We start from the raw sequence: 20,009 nt of genomic DNA on the forward strand, positions 1-20,009 counted from the left end.
AAAATGTCATACTTCAAATAAAAAATGGTAATATGAAAAAAGTTGGTCTTACAAGTATTTTTGAGAAAAGTCTTATGAGAGGGTCAGTTTTACTTACAAGAATAGAATATTTTATTAAAAAAACTCAATATGATAAAATGTAATTTGGCATGTACAACAAAAGTACATTTTTGTGCACGTAATGTAATCAAATGCTTAAATATTTTTTTCAAAAAATAAAGAGTATTTAGAAAAATAGTCATAATTTGACAAGAATAAAAACCAACTTTTTAGAACAAATTTGTTATAATTTGAAAATGTTCAAGTTTATTTTTATCTCTCGTTTTTTCTTTTAAGAACAAAGTCAGTTTTAAATAAAATCCTTTGTATATTGCGCAGGCAAAACAAAAATGTAACCTTTGGTGGATTTCTTTCAAGAAAGTGGTATTTTTAAGACAAACGCATTTTTTTTTGTTTTTGATAAGAACCTTTTTTAACAAATGTTCTAACCTGATCAGAAAAAGTTGGATTTTCCTTCCTTTCCAGGATAAAAATTGTTGCTTTGAATTTTTTCAAGAAATGGCTAAATAATAATATTGTGTCCAGCAGGAGGAATGTAAAGTACATCATCTTTCTTTACCTGGTCCAGGTTTGATAGACTATTGGGGTCCTGGCTCAGTGCTTGGTACTGTCCTCGCAGTCTGTCGCCAGCCGCGATCTTGCGGAACTTCTTCAAATCGACCACATAGAGGGCGCTGCAGAGGAGATATGACGTGAGAGTTGTACTCTTAGGAGGAAAAAAAAAAAGATTATTTGCAAGGCAGGCAAGGCAAGGCAGATTTATTTCTATAGCACATTTCATACACAAGGCTACACCTAAAAAAACCAACAACTTGTTTTTGCAATTTATTTTTTCTTCTATTTCATTTGCAAAGGAACTGTATGTACTTAAAAATGGTTTGACTGTGTTTTAATGAGGAATGCGACTTTACTCAATTGACTGCTTTTAAAATCACACCTCCCCCATTGACACAATTTAAAAATAAATAAATAATATTAATTATAATATATTTTATTTGTAAGCGCCTTTCAAGACCCTCGAGGACAGTGTACATGAAATCATCTGAGTTTGGATTTGAATGTAATGAGGAATTAGTATTGCTACTATGGGGGAAGTGAATGAAATCGCATCCCTTTAGATCAGAAAGAAGCCTTCCAAATGTGGATGAAAAAAAATCGGATATGTATTGAATGTGCTGTAGTGTAATTCAGTGGATCAAGTGTACCTGATGTGGTACTTCCTGTGTCCCAGATGCGACGCCCAGTAGCCGCTTTTCCAAAAGCGATAGCCGTCCATCTCTGCACGGCTGTCACAAAAAGGTGTGTAGCCATAAGGAGCGCCCTCCAGGTCCAGATCTCGCAACTCCTTCAGATCTGCCCGAACTATCTGCGAAGAGAAGGAGGCAGGAACTCGAGAGATTTTTACGCACCCGCTGTCACCATCTTTACGCGCTTGGTTTTCATGCTGACTTGGTCGGCGTCCACAAAGATGATCTTGTCCACAGCCAAGGGGAAGAGGACGTCCAGGAAGAGGATCTTGTAGCCCCAGATGATGCGCTGCTTCTCAGTCTGCTGGTGGAGCCAGCGTGGCCACTTGTACTGCACAAGTTCATACTGGAAGCCGTATGACTCTGCCATGTGCGAGATGGTCTCCTAAAGAGTCATTGTGACAGAAAAGAATAGATCCAGGCTGCTTCGTATCAATGGTTCACATTGCTGGCGGTGGTGTGCTAGTGGTGTGTATTACACAGAGTAGGCTTGCAGGCTGTTCATGCGCAGCACAACAGTGACTTTTATGCTGCAAATGTTTGCTTTAGTGACAAGTCAAACATCTGTTCTTCTATAAAACACCAATAACAATGAAAATGGGCTTTTGATGGCAAACGAATGTATTTGCAAATAATCACCAGTGTAGCAATTTTACATTTGACAAGCTTTACAAAGTATTTGCTCGCTGTTTAGTAGCAGTAGTAATAGTAGTATTTAGGAGTGTGTGCGCGTGCATGCGTGCCGTGTGTATGTACGAACATTACGTCATTGCTTATACTTCCAAATTCAAAAAAATCTCTGTAACCTTTACTCTCTTTTGTGACAGTCTTTGTTGTAGATTTAATGTGACAAAAACTTTAGCCACGTTCATAATCTTCCACACTGGTTTGATACAGGGTGATCTCATCAAAAAGAGACCCAATGCTGACAACTCCGGCTATAGTTTATTTTATTTATTTATTTATTTATTCATTTTGCAACTTTCTCATCTTAATGATCAAACCACTGGTGGCCAAGACTTTTCTCTGCCCATTCCCATAAAAAAATATAGTTGACGACAATTTCTGTCGCTGGCACTTCTCGTTAGGGTTGATGTGACAAAGAGTTAACAGCTAGCCACAGATACTACAGTAAACATGAGGATGGTGACACCAAGTGGACAAAAATAATACCAAATCTCATCTGTACATTTATTATTGTATTCTGGGTTCGTATTATTTTTTTAATAATAAGCAAATATTTTTTCAGATGAATCGATTAAACAATGGGATAATTGGTAGAATACTCAATTCTAAAACTAGTCATCAAGTGCAGCCCTAATTGTATCCTCTTAATAAAAAAAAAATAAATAAAAAAATCTCAGTGACACTTTTTGTGAAAAACGGCACAAGGAAATAATAGCTCACGCAGTTGACACAACAGTGAATGCCCATCATCTTGAAATCCCTGTTTCAAGTTTTGTCGGCGTGCAAAAACGACCTGTAGAAAGAAGTAAAGTGATGTGAAGCTATTTGAGAACGCATGTGTTTGTTTACAGATGATGAAATGAAAGTGCATTTGGAGCCGCTGTGTTGTTTTTCAAGGTGAAAGACATATCAAAGGAATGATGACATCAAAAGGAATCTTAGAGAGGAATGCGTTACTCAAAGTGAGTTTGAGGCCAAGAAATAAGTCATCATGCATCCAGCACAAGTGCCAGCGCGTTGACTCAAATCAAATGTCAAAGTCTCAGGCGGGCTACAATTTTTAGAGACTTTGGAAAGTTCATTCACTGATTTCTTTTAAATAGAGTTTTATTTTTTAACATAATTGGGAAAAGGTGTGCAAAGACAGAGAACTCAATTGTGGAGATATAACGTTTTTTTTGTTTTTTTTTGGGGGAGGCTAAAACGGAGCCTATTGATGCATTTGAGCGCTTCCATTCATTCCCAACCAGTGCAATGGCGATGTGCAGGTAGCTAGCTAGCTTTGCCTACACCCCGAAAATGCATCTTCATTTTGGATAGTCCGCTTGGCGTGGCCACTTCAGAGTGCCTCGTTGCATGCCTGTGGAATATATTCCAGCCACGGAGGCACTAAGCGGATATATTTTCGCGTTTCAAACCTGCAAGGGTATGTACGTATGTATGCATGAAAAAGATGCTCGTCGAAGTAGCATCCATAATTTCCAGGCCGTGGCTGAGGTATTTGATTGACAGTTGACAGGTGAGATGGGTGTGGTTTTAGCACACTCGTGGACATGCCCACAGCAGTTGAGAACAGAGACAATGGCTTGAACTTATGATTTTGAAGCCTCACTACCTAAACTTGGCGATTTTTTTTAACAAAGGTGCTTAAAGTGTGATACATTACATTAGAGATTTGTTCGATTGTCTATCAGTCCCTATTCAAATAAAGCTGAAATTAAATGATGTGCTTTGCCGCCATCTTGTGGCCTCTAAATTAAAGATCATTACACAACCATTTCACATTACTAACGTTTTAGGGATTTTTCCCATTAATAGCATGAAAAAAGGCAAACTGGAGGCCAAAGAGTTACCTTGAACGAAGGGGAGAGGTAATTCTTCAGAAACCAGAACTTGACGGGCGTTTTGGTGTGGCGAAGGACGGACAACATCATGATCCTGAAATAGAGGTTTAAGGAGAGGGAGAACTCACAGGATCAAGGCTGAAAAGAAGATGACTTTTAGAGCCTGGAGCGGAACCAATGAGAGGCTCTGAGAAACGAGCAGCTCATACCTCAGAAAGCGCTCATACAGATGACCGGAGGCGACTGAAAATATGTTTAGAACATCCTCCTTCCTCTTTTCGCCATCATCCTTCTTGATGCCTCCTCCTGCGATGCTGTAGACGAGACAACAATTTGTCTTATTTTCCCATTGATGGATGTCTTTCATACAGTGAATCAAAAGTACGCCTGGAAGTTGTCCAGCTTTTTTGAAGCCAGGAACAACGACAGAAAAGCGCTACGTATCACGGTGCGCTACTGTTTTGAAGCCAACTGAGGTTTTCCATTGAATATCATGATTTTATTACACTGCACTGGCATTCAATTAAGTTCCTCCAGAGGGCTATCATTCCAATCCAATACAAACTACAATTCCTGACAGGAGATGGATTTTGCAGGACAAGTTGGATCAATAATTCTATTACGTAATATAATTAAAAAAAAAAAAAGTATTCACAAACATGGTGAGTCGTTGAAAGTGTAATTGCAAATCTTGGTGGGTGCAAAGCATCATTAGGCTAAATATTGTGTCATGAGAGATGTGCCCAAAAGCTTGGTGTGGATTTAAAAATCAATGAGAGCGCTCAACTGGAAATGAATAGGAAACGACAGTGATACGTACGGATTTACATTACAGTGGTGCCCGAGATACGAGGGCCTATAGTACGTAACCCAACCTGCCGCAATGGCAAACTAAGATTCAGCTAAAAATGATCGTGAGATAACGGTCACATAACTATGTCTGGAACAAAAAAAACAAAAAAAAAACAAGTATAACAAAAAAAAAAAATGTGTTCACAATCTCAATAAGAAGAAAGGTGAAACAAAAGTTCAGCACTAAGTTGTGGCACTGTTTTAAAGAAACACAAGCATCACTGCACTTGCATATAAGCATTCATAAAAGACATTGTCCAAATAAAACACACACAAAAAAATTGACATTCTTATGACTGTTTGGTATAAAAAGCTCCAAGCAATTTGGAGGGAGTATTTGAGCCGTAAGAGAGGCTGGGCAGTGCCTAGAGGTTTTACACTCGCAATCTCACATATTGTACTTTAATGTCTGTTGCATTTAAAGTATTCATAAATCTGATCAAATGCACAAAAAAATACAATTATAATATCTATTTATTGTTTTTGTTTTTTTTTGGTTTTATCTTTACTATGTTCAGCTGCGTTTTTTTTTGCTTTATTGTGCCCTACAAATAAAGTTGACATAAGTTGATTTGTGTTCTTATAAACAGAGCATAATCCTATTCCACTACTAGGGAGCATACAGTACATGGTGAATGTTTGTAAAGCAACTGCAAGGAGTGATTCAGACAGTCGAATCTATCAGTCCATTCCAAGGCAGGACTACCCTATTTGTAACATTCGCTCTCCATCCTGAAAACCTTCCATTCCACTTACTCTCTGCATCCAATAACCTCAGCTCTGCTTAAATCCTGAGAACTGGATAAAACTAACAGGCAAAAAGTCCTTGGGAGTAGAATCGACACCCCCCTCCCCCGATGTGAGTGTTTTGCAAATAACGCTGTTGGGATATTTCAAGTAATAAGGCAATCACTTGTGCAACATTTTCCTTAAGACTCTGCACCATAAACGTATCGCAAATGCGTTTTAGTTGGTCCGCTGAGGAGCGCGGTCATATTTCATCAACTGCACTTTTCTCTTCTGCCACATTCAAAACCAAACGGCGATCTTTACCAATATGTCAGACAGTGAGCATGTGATGGAGCGTAACTCTCCATTGCAGGTCTTGGCAGCACTTGAAGACATCACAATATGAACTCTCAGAAGACAAAAGTGAAGGAAAAAAAATCCAGACAAGAGATCAAGCTCGCCATTTGTAAGCGCGTCACCAAGACAAGGCTGATGCACGGACTTGCCTCACCAACTCCTGTGAGGGTTTGGAATCAATAAATGACCTTCCTTCCATCTTCTACAACAAATCCCTCAAAAGTAGTCCTGAGATTACAAATGAATTACGGAAGCAAGCAAGTTTGGACTCAAGTATCTATGATGTCTTTGTTCATTCATCCAAACTCGTTTCTACATCTGATTGGCTGACAAACAGCTTTCATTCAAGTGTTAATGTTCAAACCGCATCAGGTTACAGTGGCTTACAATAATATAAAATACACGTTTTAGGGAAAAAAAAAAACCCCTCTGTCTCATTTTTGATGAACACTTAGGCCTACTACGCTACTTTATTATAAGGTTGGTTGTACTGGAGATTGAAGGAGAAATTTGGGGTTGAAAAAATTGAGAAACACAAGTTGCGCTTAGGTGCGAATGTGAGTGTGACTTGGCGAAATGGATGTTTGTCTATACAGATTGTGGCCTGCAATTGATTGGCAACTGGTCCATGGTGTACCCGCCACGCCTCGCCAAAGTCTTGCTTGTGCTGTACACTAACGAGGACAAGCGGAATACAAAATTGGTGGATGGATTAATAATACAGGGTTGGGCCATAAATTTCCATACTGAGGAAAATGCATAATGTATATGTTTTTGTTTCAGATACCCACGCTATCATAGGTATAAAAACCCTATGAATGGAAACCTATGGCACACCCTGTCCATATGTGAACTTATTTTTGCACTTGTATGACCATTAAGTGTGTTCAATGAGACCAAAACATTGTACAGTTAATAACGCTTATTCATTTGACTTTCTTTTTTTTTTTTCCCTATGACTCCTTCCATCGAATAATGAGGTGACCAGCTACATGTTTTTAAATAAACAGTGCACAACTATCTTAACTGTATGCAGCTGTATCAAAGAGGCGTACATAGCCTCGAGGACCAAAACCAACTCCAAGACAGACTGAAACGGTGTTCCCCGGCCAGCCAGCAATTTGCAATGCCATCCACGTGGGTAAGGTCCACACCAAGGCCACACTGCCGCTATAACCTGTTCTGCTGAATGTATCCAGCTGGCATCTTAATGAGACAAGCTATCCACCTGGATTAACCTCCGTCTGCCACTCTTGTCCGAGCCCATCGCGAGGAGGCTTAAACTATATATATTTTTGAAATACAGAAACACAGCTTTCACTAAGCAAGGTGTGTCAACGTGTGTGTTGTTCCGTACCAATTTGTCCATGGATGGGTTGCGCGGCATTACATATTGTATCTTTAGTGCGAAAGCCCGTCGCTCACTGCACGGCGTATCCGAGCGCGAGTTGGACTGGAAAAATAACAGCTAGCCACTCACCGCCTCGCACAGTGGCCGATGTGATGTGTGGACTCATTACGATGTGAACTGTGGCATCCCGGATCGCAATTCGAGGCTCCACATACCATATGCTGCACTGTATCACTACGTGAGCGCTAATCATGAGGAGAGCATGGATATATTGAGAGGCTGAATTTAGCTGTCCATCAACACCAAACTCAATGAACTCTGTTTGATTTACTTCCTGTGGCAGCTGACCTCTGCTCACTTGGCAGCCAAATTTAGAGAGTCACTGGCGCAAAGACAAACAAAGTACCGGTAGTTTGACTTTAAAAAGTTGCTCGACGGCTTTTGCGCACTTTGCAAAACAATTTGCGCAATTTGCAAAGCCAAATTCAATACGTATTTGACGTATCGTTAAGTGGTTGTATTTTACAGGAAAAAAAATCGTATTCAAGGATCAGAGAAATCTATTAGGACAGTGTCTGAATCGAAATATACTTTTTTTTTTTTGCCACATTAATTCCAAGACTTTATTCTAGTAAATATCTGTTCCAAGCTTTGTAGGAAATTGTAGTTAAAAATGTGCTATATAATATAATATAATATAATATATATATATATATATATATATATATATATATATATAATAGTGGTGTTGACGGCAATACAAACAACACCTTTGACACAGCTTCACGCCTCTGCGGTGCACACATATTAGAAAAGCAGCAGCTTGAAGCGACAAATAAATGCAGCACAAAAATATAAAGAAGATGAATACAATGAGTCTGAAGGTATTAAATAGGTTGCAGCCAGCAACACTGCCAACCTTTTCTAAAAAGTGCTCCAAACACTTCACACGGCAAGCGTTAGGGTGAGCAGACAGGATCACACAATTAGGAGGGGTTGGGGGGGAAACACACACACACACGCACACACACACAAACACACGCAAAGGCTAGCATACACATACCTACAGAAGCACATATTTTTTGCAAGACTAGCTCTTACAGCATAATAATGTAGTCTGGAGCCCGGGGACGAATAAGATCTCCTGAAACCATAATGTATCATTGACAAAGGAAGTACAGTCGTTCCTGCCGATCAACTGACAAAAAGGGGGGGGGGGGGGGACGCGAGTCATCCTATGTCAACTAACACATCACACATGAGGGAATGGCATACACACCTTGCAATGGAGTCCCACAGGCCTTTGCTTTCACTTGTTTCACTTAAAAGATCTTCATTCATCTTCTCGGCCTTTTTCTGCACCTGTGAAACAAACAAAAGATGCATCAGTTCGTCCTTTTTCGCGACGGATCGTTTTGTAATCGTCAGTTGGTTAGTCCGTCAGTCAGTCAGTCAGTTAAATCCGTCAGGTAATCCGCTGGTCCGTCAGTCGGTCCTCTCCAAAAAAACGTACTTAAAAACAGGCGGCTGTTAACGACGGACCGGTCAGTGACAGGCCTGTAGAGATGATGACTTTGACGGATAAAAATCCACTTCTGTCAGTGCTTAGTCCATCCATTATTAAAACATGCCCAGTCATTCGTCATCAAACCAGTCCGTCCGTCAATCTGACGTAATGCCCACTTCTGCTGTTAAGGATTATTTATCATTTAGAAAAAAATATAACACACTCACCCTGACTTTAATGATCTTACTGAGGAAGCTGTTCAGCATGACTACGGCGTCGCCGTTATCTCCTGGGGAATCGGTTCCATCGTGCCTATCAAATAAATGACAATTGTTACTCCCATAAAAAATTGAACACGTCAATATCACGCTGCAGGAAAAAGTCATTAAATAGGTGGGTTGGACTTGGCACAATGGTGCAAAAAATTATTTTCATAGGCCTCAACTCAATATTCTCAATAATTATCATAACCAGTAATTATGCTATGTCACATCAGCACAGCTTGTAACACATTAATTCAACACAGCTAATTTGGTAACAAACTGCGGGGGTCTAATTACTACTCTACTCCAAGTTGATGTACGATCAAAAGTGTACATACTGTAAAAGACTATACATACAAGTGGTGTTTCTTATACAGCAGCTCACTTATTTTAACATTTGTATGACAGTTAATATCACTTAAAATAGTAAGGTTTCATTCAATTTCCATTGATTCCAAATTGGAACGTGTTCTGTCGTTATTGTATTTTTCTGTTTGATGGTTGCCAACAGTAGCACTCGGCAGCCGGCGCTGACACTAGGACCAACTTCGTTACCCTCCATCATTATTAAGAAACACATAGCCCGTATTATATCCATTACTATTTCTCATCTGCAATGTATAAAGATGGCTGATTTAATGAAAACGTTGGTGCGGTATTGATCGTGTAACACTGGCCTTTCACAGCTATTGAGTTGAAGAGTGGCGACTAGTGTGTTTTGGCAGGTGCGATCTACTGAGTCTAATGGTGACTTATCGGCTATGATGCAGAGCAAGACGTTGAGAACCCTAATAGATTACAAAAATACCCCAAAATTAAGGTTATCATTTTGACAAATGGCTTCATTTTGGGGTGAACTAATTGGATGCTCCGGTGCTACGTTTTTTTGGGGCAATTGAACCCATGGCTTTAGGGGTACCAGAAATCAATCTGTATGGTTTCTGTGAGGAGTGGCGAGCCGGCCATCTCAATCACGGCTGTCAGGGCGAGGAGGTGCAGCAGAAGCAGCAAAGGGCGCACGGACACTCGGCTCTGATCAGCCACCAAAGCGGAGCAGAGTGCCCGCTAACCACAAGAATAATGACACTGCCAAGGTGAAAAATGACATCACCTTTTTGCTTCACCTGGAGGATTGGGGAATAAATCTTGGCTTGTCCTATATGATTTTCCACAGGAACAGAGGCTCGTGCCGCGCGTGTCCTAAATCTTCCGTGCCAGAGAGGACTGTACCTGTGATCCTATAGGGTCATGCGGAATGGAGGACCCTGTAGATTGAGCACTACCCGTGAAGACACACAGCCGCGGATGAGTAGGACTTGGGCCATTATCGTTTTGATAGAACGCGCTGCAAGTTTCTTTGTGAAAGTCTCGGTTTTAAGAGCAACCGCAGCACGTCTTTGCTCGGAGAAATTAGACAACGCCAGCTCGCTGACACCTACGCTTCACCACCTGAAAGGCATTCTGCTGCCTACGACACACACTGCAGGGTTGACGGCATGACGGCTGACCAGCTGAATCACCACCTGGCCCCCCAACCCCCATGTCTTCTTTTTAAGAGCGGCCCGCTCCTCCTACATGCCCCCCCCCCCGTAGAGCACAACTCCCTGCACTCATCAAAACCTGGAGCTCAGACAGTGTCAGCAGCTCTCCACGTTACCATAGCGATGGGTTTTCACTGCTACCAGTGTCTGGCAGCTGAAACAGCCCTTAATAGTGAGGGGGGTTCTGGTGAAGACACCTAATTATTCTCATTACCTGACCTTCTGAAAACAAGTACATGGGGGGGAAAGACGACTTTACAAAAGGATGGTGAAAACTCACGACAGGATCTGGTAGATGTCCTCTGATCGACCTTTACGCAGCTTGAGCAGCCAGGCACCAGGATTGGCTTTTAGTTGGAAATACCCCTGTTGTAGTCAAAAGAGCACAAATGGTGAATGTCACATAGTGGCCAGGAGCCTTGATTCGCTCAGCTCGCCCATTGGGCGGGAAAACATTACATCGATTTTAATACCACTGCATTGGCTCCCCGTTTGTTTCAGGATTGATTTTAAGGTTGTTTCACAAGATTTTATTTTTATTATGTTAAAGTTATTTTACTTTACTGTCTCTTCTATTACCGGTATCTTTTTATCCCTTTTTTTTTTTTTTTTTTTAAACACCTTATCTTGTTTCATCGAATTATCGTCTTTTTAAGTTTCAAATGTAAAACAAGTTTTGACTTCATTGTCGCTCCACGCTGGGGGGTGACTTTGGTCTTCCCACGTGGCCGGAGGGACTGGCGGGCTCTGCACATCTTGAGTTTACGCCGATCTACCCGGGCCAGAGTTGTCTCTCTGTGCTTGCGGACTTCGGCACCTGTCGGTTCCTGGCCTGGATCCTCAATGCCTTGACATGTCTCGATACTGTCACAATTATGTGTTGTGTGTTTGTGTACATTTAGGCGGGTGTGTTTGTACATGCAAGTACTCTAGCACATTCTGCCATCTAATGGAAGGTTATTTAGTTGTTCTATATGTCACTGGCATATACATAGGTGAATATAAACATATTTGTTTGTATTTTTGGACAGATTGACTAAATTGATGAACGAGTATAATCGTATTAGATTCATGTTTAAGGAATTAATACCATAAAATCCTCAACTTTGACCAGAGTTTCTGTCTTGTAGAAAGCAGTTCCTCCAAAAGAAAACAATGTGACACGGCACAAGAAGACATGTTTAATTTCCGTTCATTTGATTATTTTATATTCATGGCCTAGACGTGTTTTTTAATATAAATATTAAGTACTGTAATGATGACTTTACTACTGTGTTAGTTGTAGACTACAGAATATTTTGGGTTACGTTGCTGCCATAGGAATGAAACCCCGCCATAATCCGAGGAGGCCCTGTACATCTATCATGGTGGTAGTAACAGGTAGGCAGCCTTGGTAAGTTCTGGAATCGAGTAAGTTACTGACCAGGTTAGCCATGACGATGGTGTCGTACATGAGAGGGTCTTGACTCATGCCCAGGGTAAACTGCAGTCCACGGGGAGGCTGGCCGGTCGACAGGTCAAAACAGTGGCCCTCGAGCAAGAGGTGCTCTAGCTCATACTCGGCCATTACGGTCCCGCTCACCTGGCGTAACATCACGGTTTGAATAGTACACAAACAAAAATGACCAACTAAAGGAATTAAAGCGGGTCAAAGAGGGGCAGCGGCCTACCTCCTGAAGGTGGATGTTATCCAAGTCATGGGGGCTGCGGAGGGCCTGCACCATCCAGCCCTCTGGTGTGACCATATTAAGGGTGAGAAGTGGAGATTCGGGAAGCTCCGTGAAGCGAGCCACCGGACCGGCAGATATCGTTTCGTTGGCCAAGAAGGTGAGATCAGACTCCAACACGTAAGAGTAAAAGCTGCAAACAAACATGAAATGTCAGAGACTCGGAGCTCCCAAATACATTTTTAAAATCATTAAAAATCAGGACATCTTGTGAAATTGTCGACTTTCTAAGACAGAAACAGTCAAGAACAGCACTTAATGCTACTACTGTAGAAGGTGGTGGTAAGCCAAACAGCATTATGGGCAGAACCACTTGCTATCATTAGCTTCAGGCTAATTTTTATGCTGGTTTGGTTTCTGATGTGAGCTCCAAGATGCACTGGAAAACAAAAGCAACAACGACGCGCTAAAAACACACAAGGATACCAGCCACAATACTCTCATGTTATACATATTGGCATGGCGCCTTAAGACAACTATAATGTATTGTACTCCTCAAATAGTTGAATTCTGTAATGGAAATTTACCACAAAGGGTTACTTCGTGTGAACAGATAAAGTCTTGTGCAAGCAGCATGTGGCTCATTATCAAAGGTTATTTTGAGCATTCAACTAATTGAAAACAACTGCATGTTTGTGATCACCAGGCGGCTCTGATTAGTATAAAGTGACAACAGCATCGGCTAGTGTTGTGAACCTATTAAGGGAAGTTAAATATAATAAACTACAGACACGCCGGCATGATGTTTAAAAAACTCTGAAATGATCACTTAAAAGTCATACTGGAAATTGTGGTCTTGTCTGCTGTACTGGAAATTGTGATGAAGTGTATAATACGAGTGTCACCAACACAAATCTCTTCAACACAGTATTGTAAAAATCACTGTGACTCACATTCACGGTACTCTAAAAGTTCCAAGACACGGGTCTTTTTGTTGTTGATTTGTTGGGCCGTTTTATTTTTTTTGCACCGCGGCAGTGCAATTTGCTCACAGATGCAAGGGCAGGCCCAGAGCAATAAGGCGGCGATATTAAGCAGATTGCATCAGTTTAATCTTGTGGAGTGGAGGAGCGAGGCGGAGCTGCTCAGTGAACAGTCCGAGGACACTCAAACAAGCCTAACGGGAGCACCTAATTACAGCTGGAGCGCCGAGCCTACCTCTTGAGGGGCATCTCGGACAACTTGGCCCTGCAATTCATGAACAACCGCAGCCTTAAGTTGACCACTTGACTGAGCACCTGCGGGAGGCCACAGAGGAAAAAAGACTGTTCAAATTAAGAAGCAAAGGCAGAAACAAACAGGCTTCCGTGTGATGAAGAGCAGACGATGGAAGAAAAACAAGCTGTATTACGTTCCCCAAAGGATTACCGTATTCAATTTACATCACACATTCTTGTGTAAGTGGCCTAAGGTGTTTATTTACTCAAAAGCAGAGAGTAACAGGCATTTACTGCATGAAAGGTGTATATATATATATATATATATACACACCTTTTTCACAAACAAATGAAAGTTAATAACACACAGTAAAATCTTTAAAAAAAAAAAAAAAAAAAAACCTATGTAAAACTATGTAACTCCTGCACTTTGCTGCGCAGACAAATGTTTGTTTTCCAGCGCACTTCACCACCACAGTAATTTTCCATCATCCTCATCAGAAGTGTTTGCTATTTTCAAAACTCACTTTTTGTGTAATTTGTTCAAACCCTCAGTTTGACCTGATAATAGAACATTGTTAAAATGATCTGTGACAAAAAATAAATAAAACATCTTGCACCTCAAATTTGACTTTCAAGGAAACACCGCACCTTGCAGGAGGAATATCAAACAACCAATCAAAGTCAGAAGGCGTGACTGACGAGGTGTCAAGCAATTACCGTGCACTCACGGGCACACTCTGAGCGGGCACACCCCCGCAGCCTGGCGCTGATTTGTTACCATAGTCTTCAGAGGCTATGCTGAAACTATGGTGGACCATTATTTATCTCCGGTAAATCCCTCATCTGCCAACAACTAAGCATAAGACAACAAATTAGAAGCAAAGCAAAGGCACTTCAGGCAGCTGATGATGACGACGTGGACTTAGCAACATTCCAGAATAAGTCGTGCAATCAGCGTAGCGGCCGTGGCTAACATCAGCTTGTTTGCAGTGCACGTTTCGTACGGCCTTGTACACAAGGACAATAAAGAACACCCACTTTCAAACCAAAACGGCAGCCTAGCATCACTTCTAATAGCAACTGCAATCCCTTCAGCAGCCAGCTCTCAGGCCTTCCAAATTTGTAGCCCGTGGCGTATATTGGGCTTTTTTTGGTCTGTGGATATCGATCGATCCGACCTTCCAGCCCCCAAGCCAAACACTTCCAATCAAGCCCTTACAGATTGAGCTACTGCTGTTCGTAATATAATAAATATACAATTTAATGGAAGAAAAAACAACAAAGGGTCTGTGGTTTTGTGCACGAGGCTGACTATCACAACCACAAATCAATACAATATGCCGCCATCATGATTTTTCCTGCACATTGCAGTGCTGGGCTGCAAGCGCACAACTAACAATGTCTGGTGATGGCAGCTGATTCACTCGCTGCCTGAACAGAATGAGTCATATTTTCATATTAAGCCAGGCCATCTGTGGTGGATTTCCACCAAATAAGACCACTGGTCTATGACAAAGGCTGATGAACACTTGCGAGCTCTATTTGACTTCATTTGTGGTAAAGTGGAGTTTGGGACGGTAAACCGGAAGTTGTGTAGGCAGGATAGCGCTAAACTTTGTTAGCTACGTACATGAATATTGTCATATCAAACCCGGACAACACTGGCCGACCTCACCAAGGAATTCAACAGTAAATGAAAAATGGAAGACTCCATGGCATGTTCTTTCTACAAAATGGCTGCCTCCTGAGACGGCTAAAAGGGGTGGATTTTCCTGCTTAACTCCTATTCCACAAACACAATGTTAATCAGAATGCCGTGTTTAGACTAGTGAAGGCGCATAGAACATATTGTAAGGACATTTTTTGGGTTGACTTCCCCTTTAAATATATACTATAAATATGTACTGTACTTGTATGATAAAGAAACAAACAAACAAATAAATAAATACATAAATAAATAAATCACTGCACATTAAAAGAAAAAAGCTACAAGCTTCATTTGAATACATTTGATTATAATTGTACTTGTTTAGAATGTTGGAAATTTCATTTGTATTTAATTTAATAATTCTGTCGCATACCACTAGAGGGAGCCCCCATACCACTAGCGGTAATTGTACCACACTTTGACAATCCCTGTTTTAGGCAGATCAATTTTTAAAACAGGAAGAAGGCAAGCTTTGTTTGAGAAAAGGCAGGTTTTGTGTTCTTCTCACTCCCATTATCAAGTTGAAGTGACAACTGTTTAAAAAATAATAAATAAAAAAATCAACAGACTGCCATTTGTTTAGCTCACCCCTTTAGGTCACTTCAATTGCTGCCCCAAAACCTGAAACAGTACAACTATGTTATTTTGTTACTCTATTCAACTACAGGCAATAGAAATTCAAAATGTTCGTACTGCACCAAACCGGCCATCATAAATGTAATTTCTCCCTGCCAATCAGCAAAGGAAGATAATGATCTGCATTAAAAATCATACAAATCTATTTATACATTTTTTTATATCACTTGTCTTCATATGGGTTGCGGGTGATTTTGGGCGGGAGACCTGGTCACGAGCCAATCGCAGGATAGACAGACACTAACAGTCTTTAATTTGAAATTTCCATGCATTTCCATCAGAATATTACCATCACCCAATGAAACAACTTTTGTTTTCTCTGTTCTAATCCTTGACATTTTTTACGTTACAGATTAATATACAATATAGTAATACTTTGATATTAAGCAGTTAGGATTTTGTCTGCCTCAAAAGGTACAATATACAACGATGGCTGTGAAAACAGATCAATGTTTCAGGTGCTTGATCTGTCTATCAACGTTTGCAGTGTACTATTATGGAATGACAGTGAATCTGTTGTTTATTGCCGCTGGAGGAAAAACAGTGATATACATGGCTTTGATTGGTCAGTGACGATAACTTACAATCAACAAGGGGGACATCTTCTGCGCTGCCCTGCTAAGCGGGTCAACGATGGCCACCACATCATAGGACACCTCGTTTTCACGGGGTGAGAGCTGCAGCACGCTGAGGAGGGAAAATGGAACACGGCTAGCTAATATAACTTAAATCAACAAAATGTCCGGTTCAACTTAGACAATATGAAGTTGCAATTTTGTTTCAAAGAGAAATGGGCCAATTCCCCAGCACAATTGCCTACCTGTGGCTCCCTTTGAGAAAGTTCACATCCCTTCGGACCTCTCCGTTGGGGACTGCAGCCAACAGGGCATCAACTTTCATGACCAGGTCGCTGGCACTAAGAAAAAAAACAAGGAGTTGTATGTTTTAGAATCATATTAAGACAATAAACAGGTAAAAAGGCATACAGTTTATGACAGGTGTGTCAAACTCATTTTTATGGCGGGCCGCACGGTAGTTCTAATTTCACTCGGACGGCCGTTACGACTGTTAACCCGTGAAAATGTATGATCGCCTTATACATGCTTGAAATATTGAGTATGTTGTGTTAACAGTGAAGACAATTTCAAAAAAACATGTCAAGCCAACACATGATTTGTCTTTCGCGGGCCACATAAAATGATGCCGCGGGCCGGATCTGGCCCCCGGGCCTTGAGTTAGACACCTGTGGTTTATGGGATTCTCAAGCATCCATCATGGAAAGTCAGAGCAGGGCAAATAAGCTGGGGAAAAAAAAAACATACTGCTTTGGCTTCATCCCCATCAGTTTAACTTGGGCTTTGACTTTCTCGGCAGAGCTGCTCCGCGTAATCTTGTCCAGCAATTGGAAATCCTCTGCAGTGAATTCCTCCTGCTCATCGAGTGGCCCGAGGATCTGACACAAATGACAGACGGGAATGTCGCAACAGAGCATCGACAAAAGCTTTGTTTTCACCCGTCAGTCAGTCAGTTGGTTATTAGGATTAAGGAATTGTAAACCACACGGTTTATTCACACAATAATGACCAGAGGTGGAAATCACAGGACAAAAAAAATTGGTAAAAATCAAGATGTAATAGTGATATTTTGTCAATGACAAAGATACCGCGATACAATGATGCTGTGATGATTCCTTTTTTCTCCATCAGCAGTGCCACGCCATAGGTGATAGGCTATACAGTAGTGGGGGGAAATAAACAAAGACAATGACCCAAAACATACTGCCAGTGCAATAACGGCAATCTATATTGATCAATAACTCAAGAGGAAGCATGTTAAGGTCAGGCAGCGGTGTCGTCCAGTGTTAGCCAAGGGCATATGTTATTCATTTGAAAAATCTCATAGCACACCAACAATTAAAAATACACACAAAAAATAAAGGATACAAAAACGATGGTGAGCTCTCTCAATGTACCCACAACTTACGTTAATTATGCACCTTCTGCCATCTGGTGGAAGAGCATTTAATTGTTCTGCCTGTCACTGCACATTGCTGACGTGGACATGAACAATGCAATATTTGTTCTGAATAAATAAGAATGTTCAGACCCATTAAGTGAAATTGGATCATTTCCCGGAGCACTCCTGATGATCTTTCACAGCACAAGAGTGTAAAGCGGCACAGTGGCTGGGAATCACTCAGTCTGTAGATGTCTAGTCAACAGAAAACCTGTGGAGGGAGCTGAAGCTTCGAGTTTTCAGTCGGCAGCCAAGAAACTTGAAGGATTTAGAGAGTTACACAAGAGGAGTGGGCCAGAATCCCTCCTGAGCTGTGTGTAAACCTGGTGACCAACTACAAGAAATGTCGCATCGCTGTGCTTGCCAGCAACGATTTCTCCTCCAAGTACTCTGTTATGCTTTGGATCAAAAACTTATTGGATTTGGTCAAATACACAACATTTTCTGTGTGTCTACTACCATATTGAATAATCTATACATACATATGCATAACCTGTACATGGAGCATGCAGTAAGGTTACCCATGACTTTTTGTTTGCGATTGTTGCTGCATGGCATTCAGATAGATATTGCGTTTGTGAAATAAGAGTTAATCCACCCCTTTTTAGCCATCTCAGGGGGCGGCCATTTTGTCACTTCTGTCGACTGAAAATGACATCACAACTGCTCAGGGCTCAGGTAACGACCAATCACAGCTCAGCTTCAGAAAACAGGTGAGCCGTGATTGGTCGTTACCTGAACCCTGAGCAGTTGTGATGTCATTTTCAGTCGACAGAAGTGACAAAGTGGCCGCCCCCTGAGATGGCTAAAAACGGGTGGATTTTGCTGCTTAAGTCATATTCCACAAATGCAATATTAATCAGAACGCCATGTTTCAACTAGTGGGCCTGCATAGAACATATTCTGGATAAAAAATATGTTTGGGTTGACTTCCGCTTTAAGAACTGTCAAAGCGTCTGCTCGCAATGCTCTTATGAACTTTAACTTTTACACATAACATAACAGGAATAAGAGTTGTTTCCAACAATTGTTTTTGTGTTTATATGCAGACCACAATTGCTTTTTCATCTATCCGCGCTTTGGAAGGTTGAGGCGAGGACATTTGGACTTGGAATGTATTATTTACTACTTGCCTTGGGGGTGTTAAATGTAATGTGATTGTAACACAATGTTTTTTTTTTTTTTACCCACTTAAGTCATGGTGTTCTGTGTGTTTTCTTCCCCTCGATTTCAAGATAAGAGCCCTGCTGTCTCGCGGAGCAGGGAAATGTCTGATGATTTGAATTTTGTCTACTGCCTACTATCCAGCGGCATGGCAACTAATATACGAATGCAGTTTGTGAACACCTGTTTCTTTGGAGTTACTATTATGAAATGAATTGATTCTTATCGCGCAGACATTCTACGCACTCACCCTGCCATTGCTGATGACCGCTCTCTGTCCAGAACTCAGTTTTAGGACATGGCGGCAGAAGAGCTGCTGACTGCGGATGAAATCTACTTCTAGTGTGTTGAACTTCTTCTCAAAGGCATCCGTATCCATTCCCTAAGAGCAGAAAAAAAAGGTTTTCTTGTATTGAGGTTGTACTGTACAATCCAATAGAGTAGCTCAAGGACCTTTTCCCTATTACAGCTGTCCAAAACAATATCGGAGCAATTTTCAGGGCAGGGCTGAGGAATGATAAATGAATGACAAGGAGGCCAACATTGTTTTTTTTCTCCTTTAATATTCACGATAGCCTTGATGCCTTGCATCGATGCAGTTGTCAGATATTTCAACCATACCGACCGAGCTGTCAGCCCTCGCATGCGTGTGTGTGTGTGTGTGTGTGTGTGCGTGCGTGGAAGTGAGATGAATCAATTTCTAATTAATAAAAAACAACTTTTAATTAAATCTCTGCCATTTTTTGTGTGTAACAAATTAGGTGTGGGAGTGAAAGGGGTGTGTGGAGTCAGGTTATTAGTTTCTGCAACGTTCCTCTTCTCAGGAGAACAGGTAAATACCAATAATGTCAGCACAATCCAGTCAGCAAGACTGTCTGGCAGCCAATAATAAACTCATATCCCCTGACTCCGGGTCTCAACTCACACATCCTCCTATTCCTTACATTGCTATTTCCAGCCCACTCACCAACCCCCCCCCCCCCCACCCCAACCCCCCACACTGCTTAAACTAGCTATACTTGAAGGGATGTTTGTTATAGTCGCTGCTGAATGTAAACTGCCCTAGAAGACATTCTCCTGATGGGAGATTCAAACCCTGCTATCACATGATTTGTTATGGTCGTACCCCCACCCACTGGTGGCGAAAATTCTACGACCAG

General features: G+C 41.2%; 1 protein-coding gene across 2 annotated transcripts in view; it reads right to left on the reverse strand.

Moving 5' to 3' along the window:
* uggt2 (UDP-glucose glycoprotein glucosyltransferase 2) overlaps positions 1-20,009 on the reverse strand; it is a 39,246-nt gene that overhangs the window by 3,951 nt on the left and 15,286 nt on the right. For both annotated transcript variants that reach the window (XM_086051182.1, XM_086051181.1), the window contains exons 23-37: positions 19,100-19,231; positions 16,992-17,122; positions 16,490-16,585; positions 16,254-16,356; positions 13,324-13,403; positions 12,109-12,298; positions 11,862-12,020; positions 10,719-10,804; positions 8,862-8,946; positions 8,407-8,489; positions 4,048-4,152; positions 3,848-3,932; positions 1,510-1,692; positions 1,266-1,426; positions 620-734 (exon numbers count right to left, since the gene is read on the reverse strand). In XM_086051182.1, the coding sequence (XP_085907308.1) occupies positions 620-734; positions 1,266-1,426; positions 1,510-1,692; positions 3,848-3,932; positions 4,048-4,152; positions 8,407-8,489; positions 8,862-8,946; positions 10,719-10,804; positions 11,862-12,020; positions 12,109-12,298; positions 13,324-13,403; positions 16,254-16,356; positions 16,490-16,585; positions 16,992-17,122; positions 19,100-19,231 (1,794 nt within the window). The remainder of the gene's footprint in view (positions 1-619; positions 735-1,265; positions 1,427-1,509; positions 1,693-3,847; positions 3,933-4,047; positions 4,153-8,406; positions 8,490-8,861; positions 8,947-10,718; positions 10,805-11,861; positions 12,021-12,108; positions 12,299-13,323; positions 13,404-16,253; positions 16,357-16,489; positions 16,586-16,991; positions 17,123-19,099; positions 19,232-20,009) is intronic.

This window comes from Filicampus tigris, chromosome 14, assembly GCF_054856515.1.
Source record: "Filicampus tigris isolate MCC_2025a chromosome 14, RoL_Ftig_1.0, whole genome shotgun sequence".
NCBI lineage: Eukaryota > Metazoa > Chordata > Actinopteri > Syngnathiformes > Syngnathidae > Filicampus > Filicampus tigris.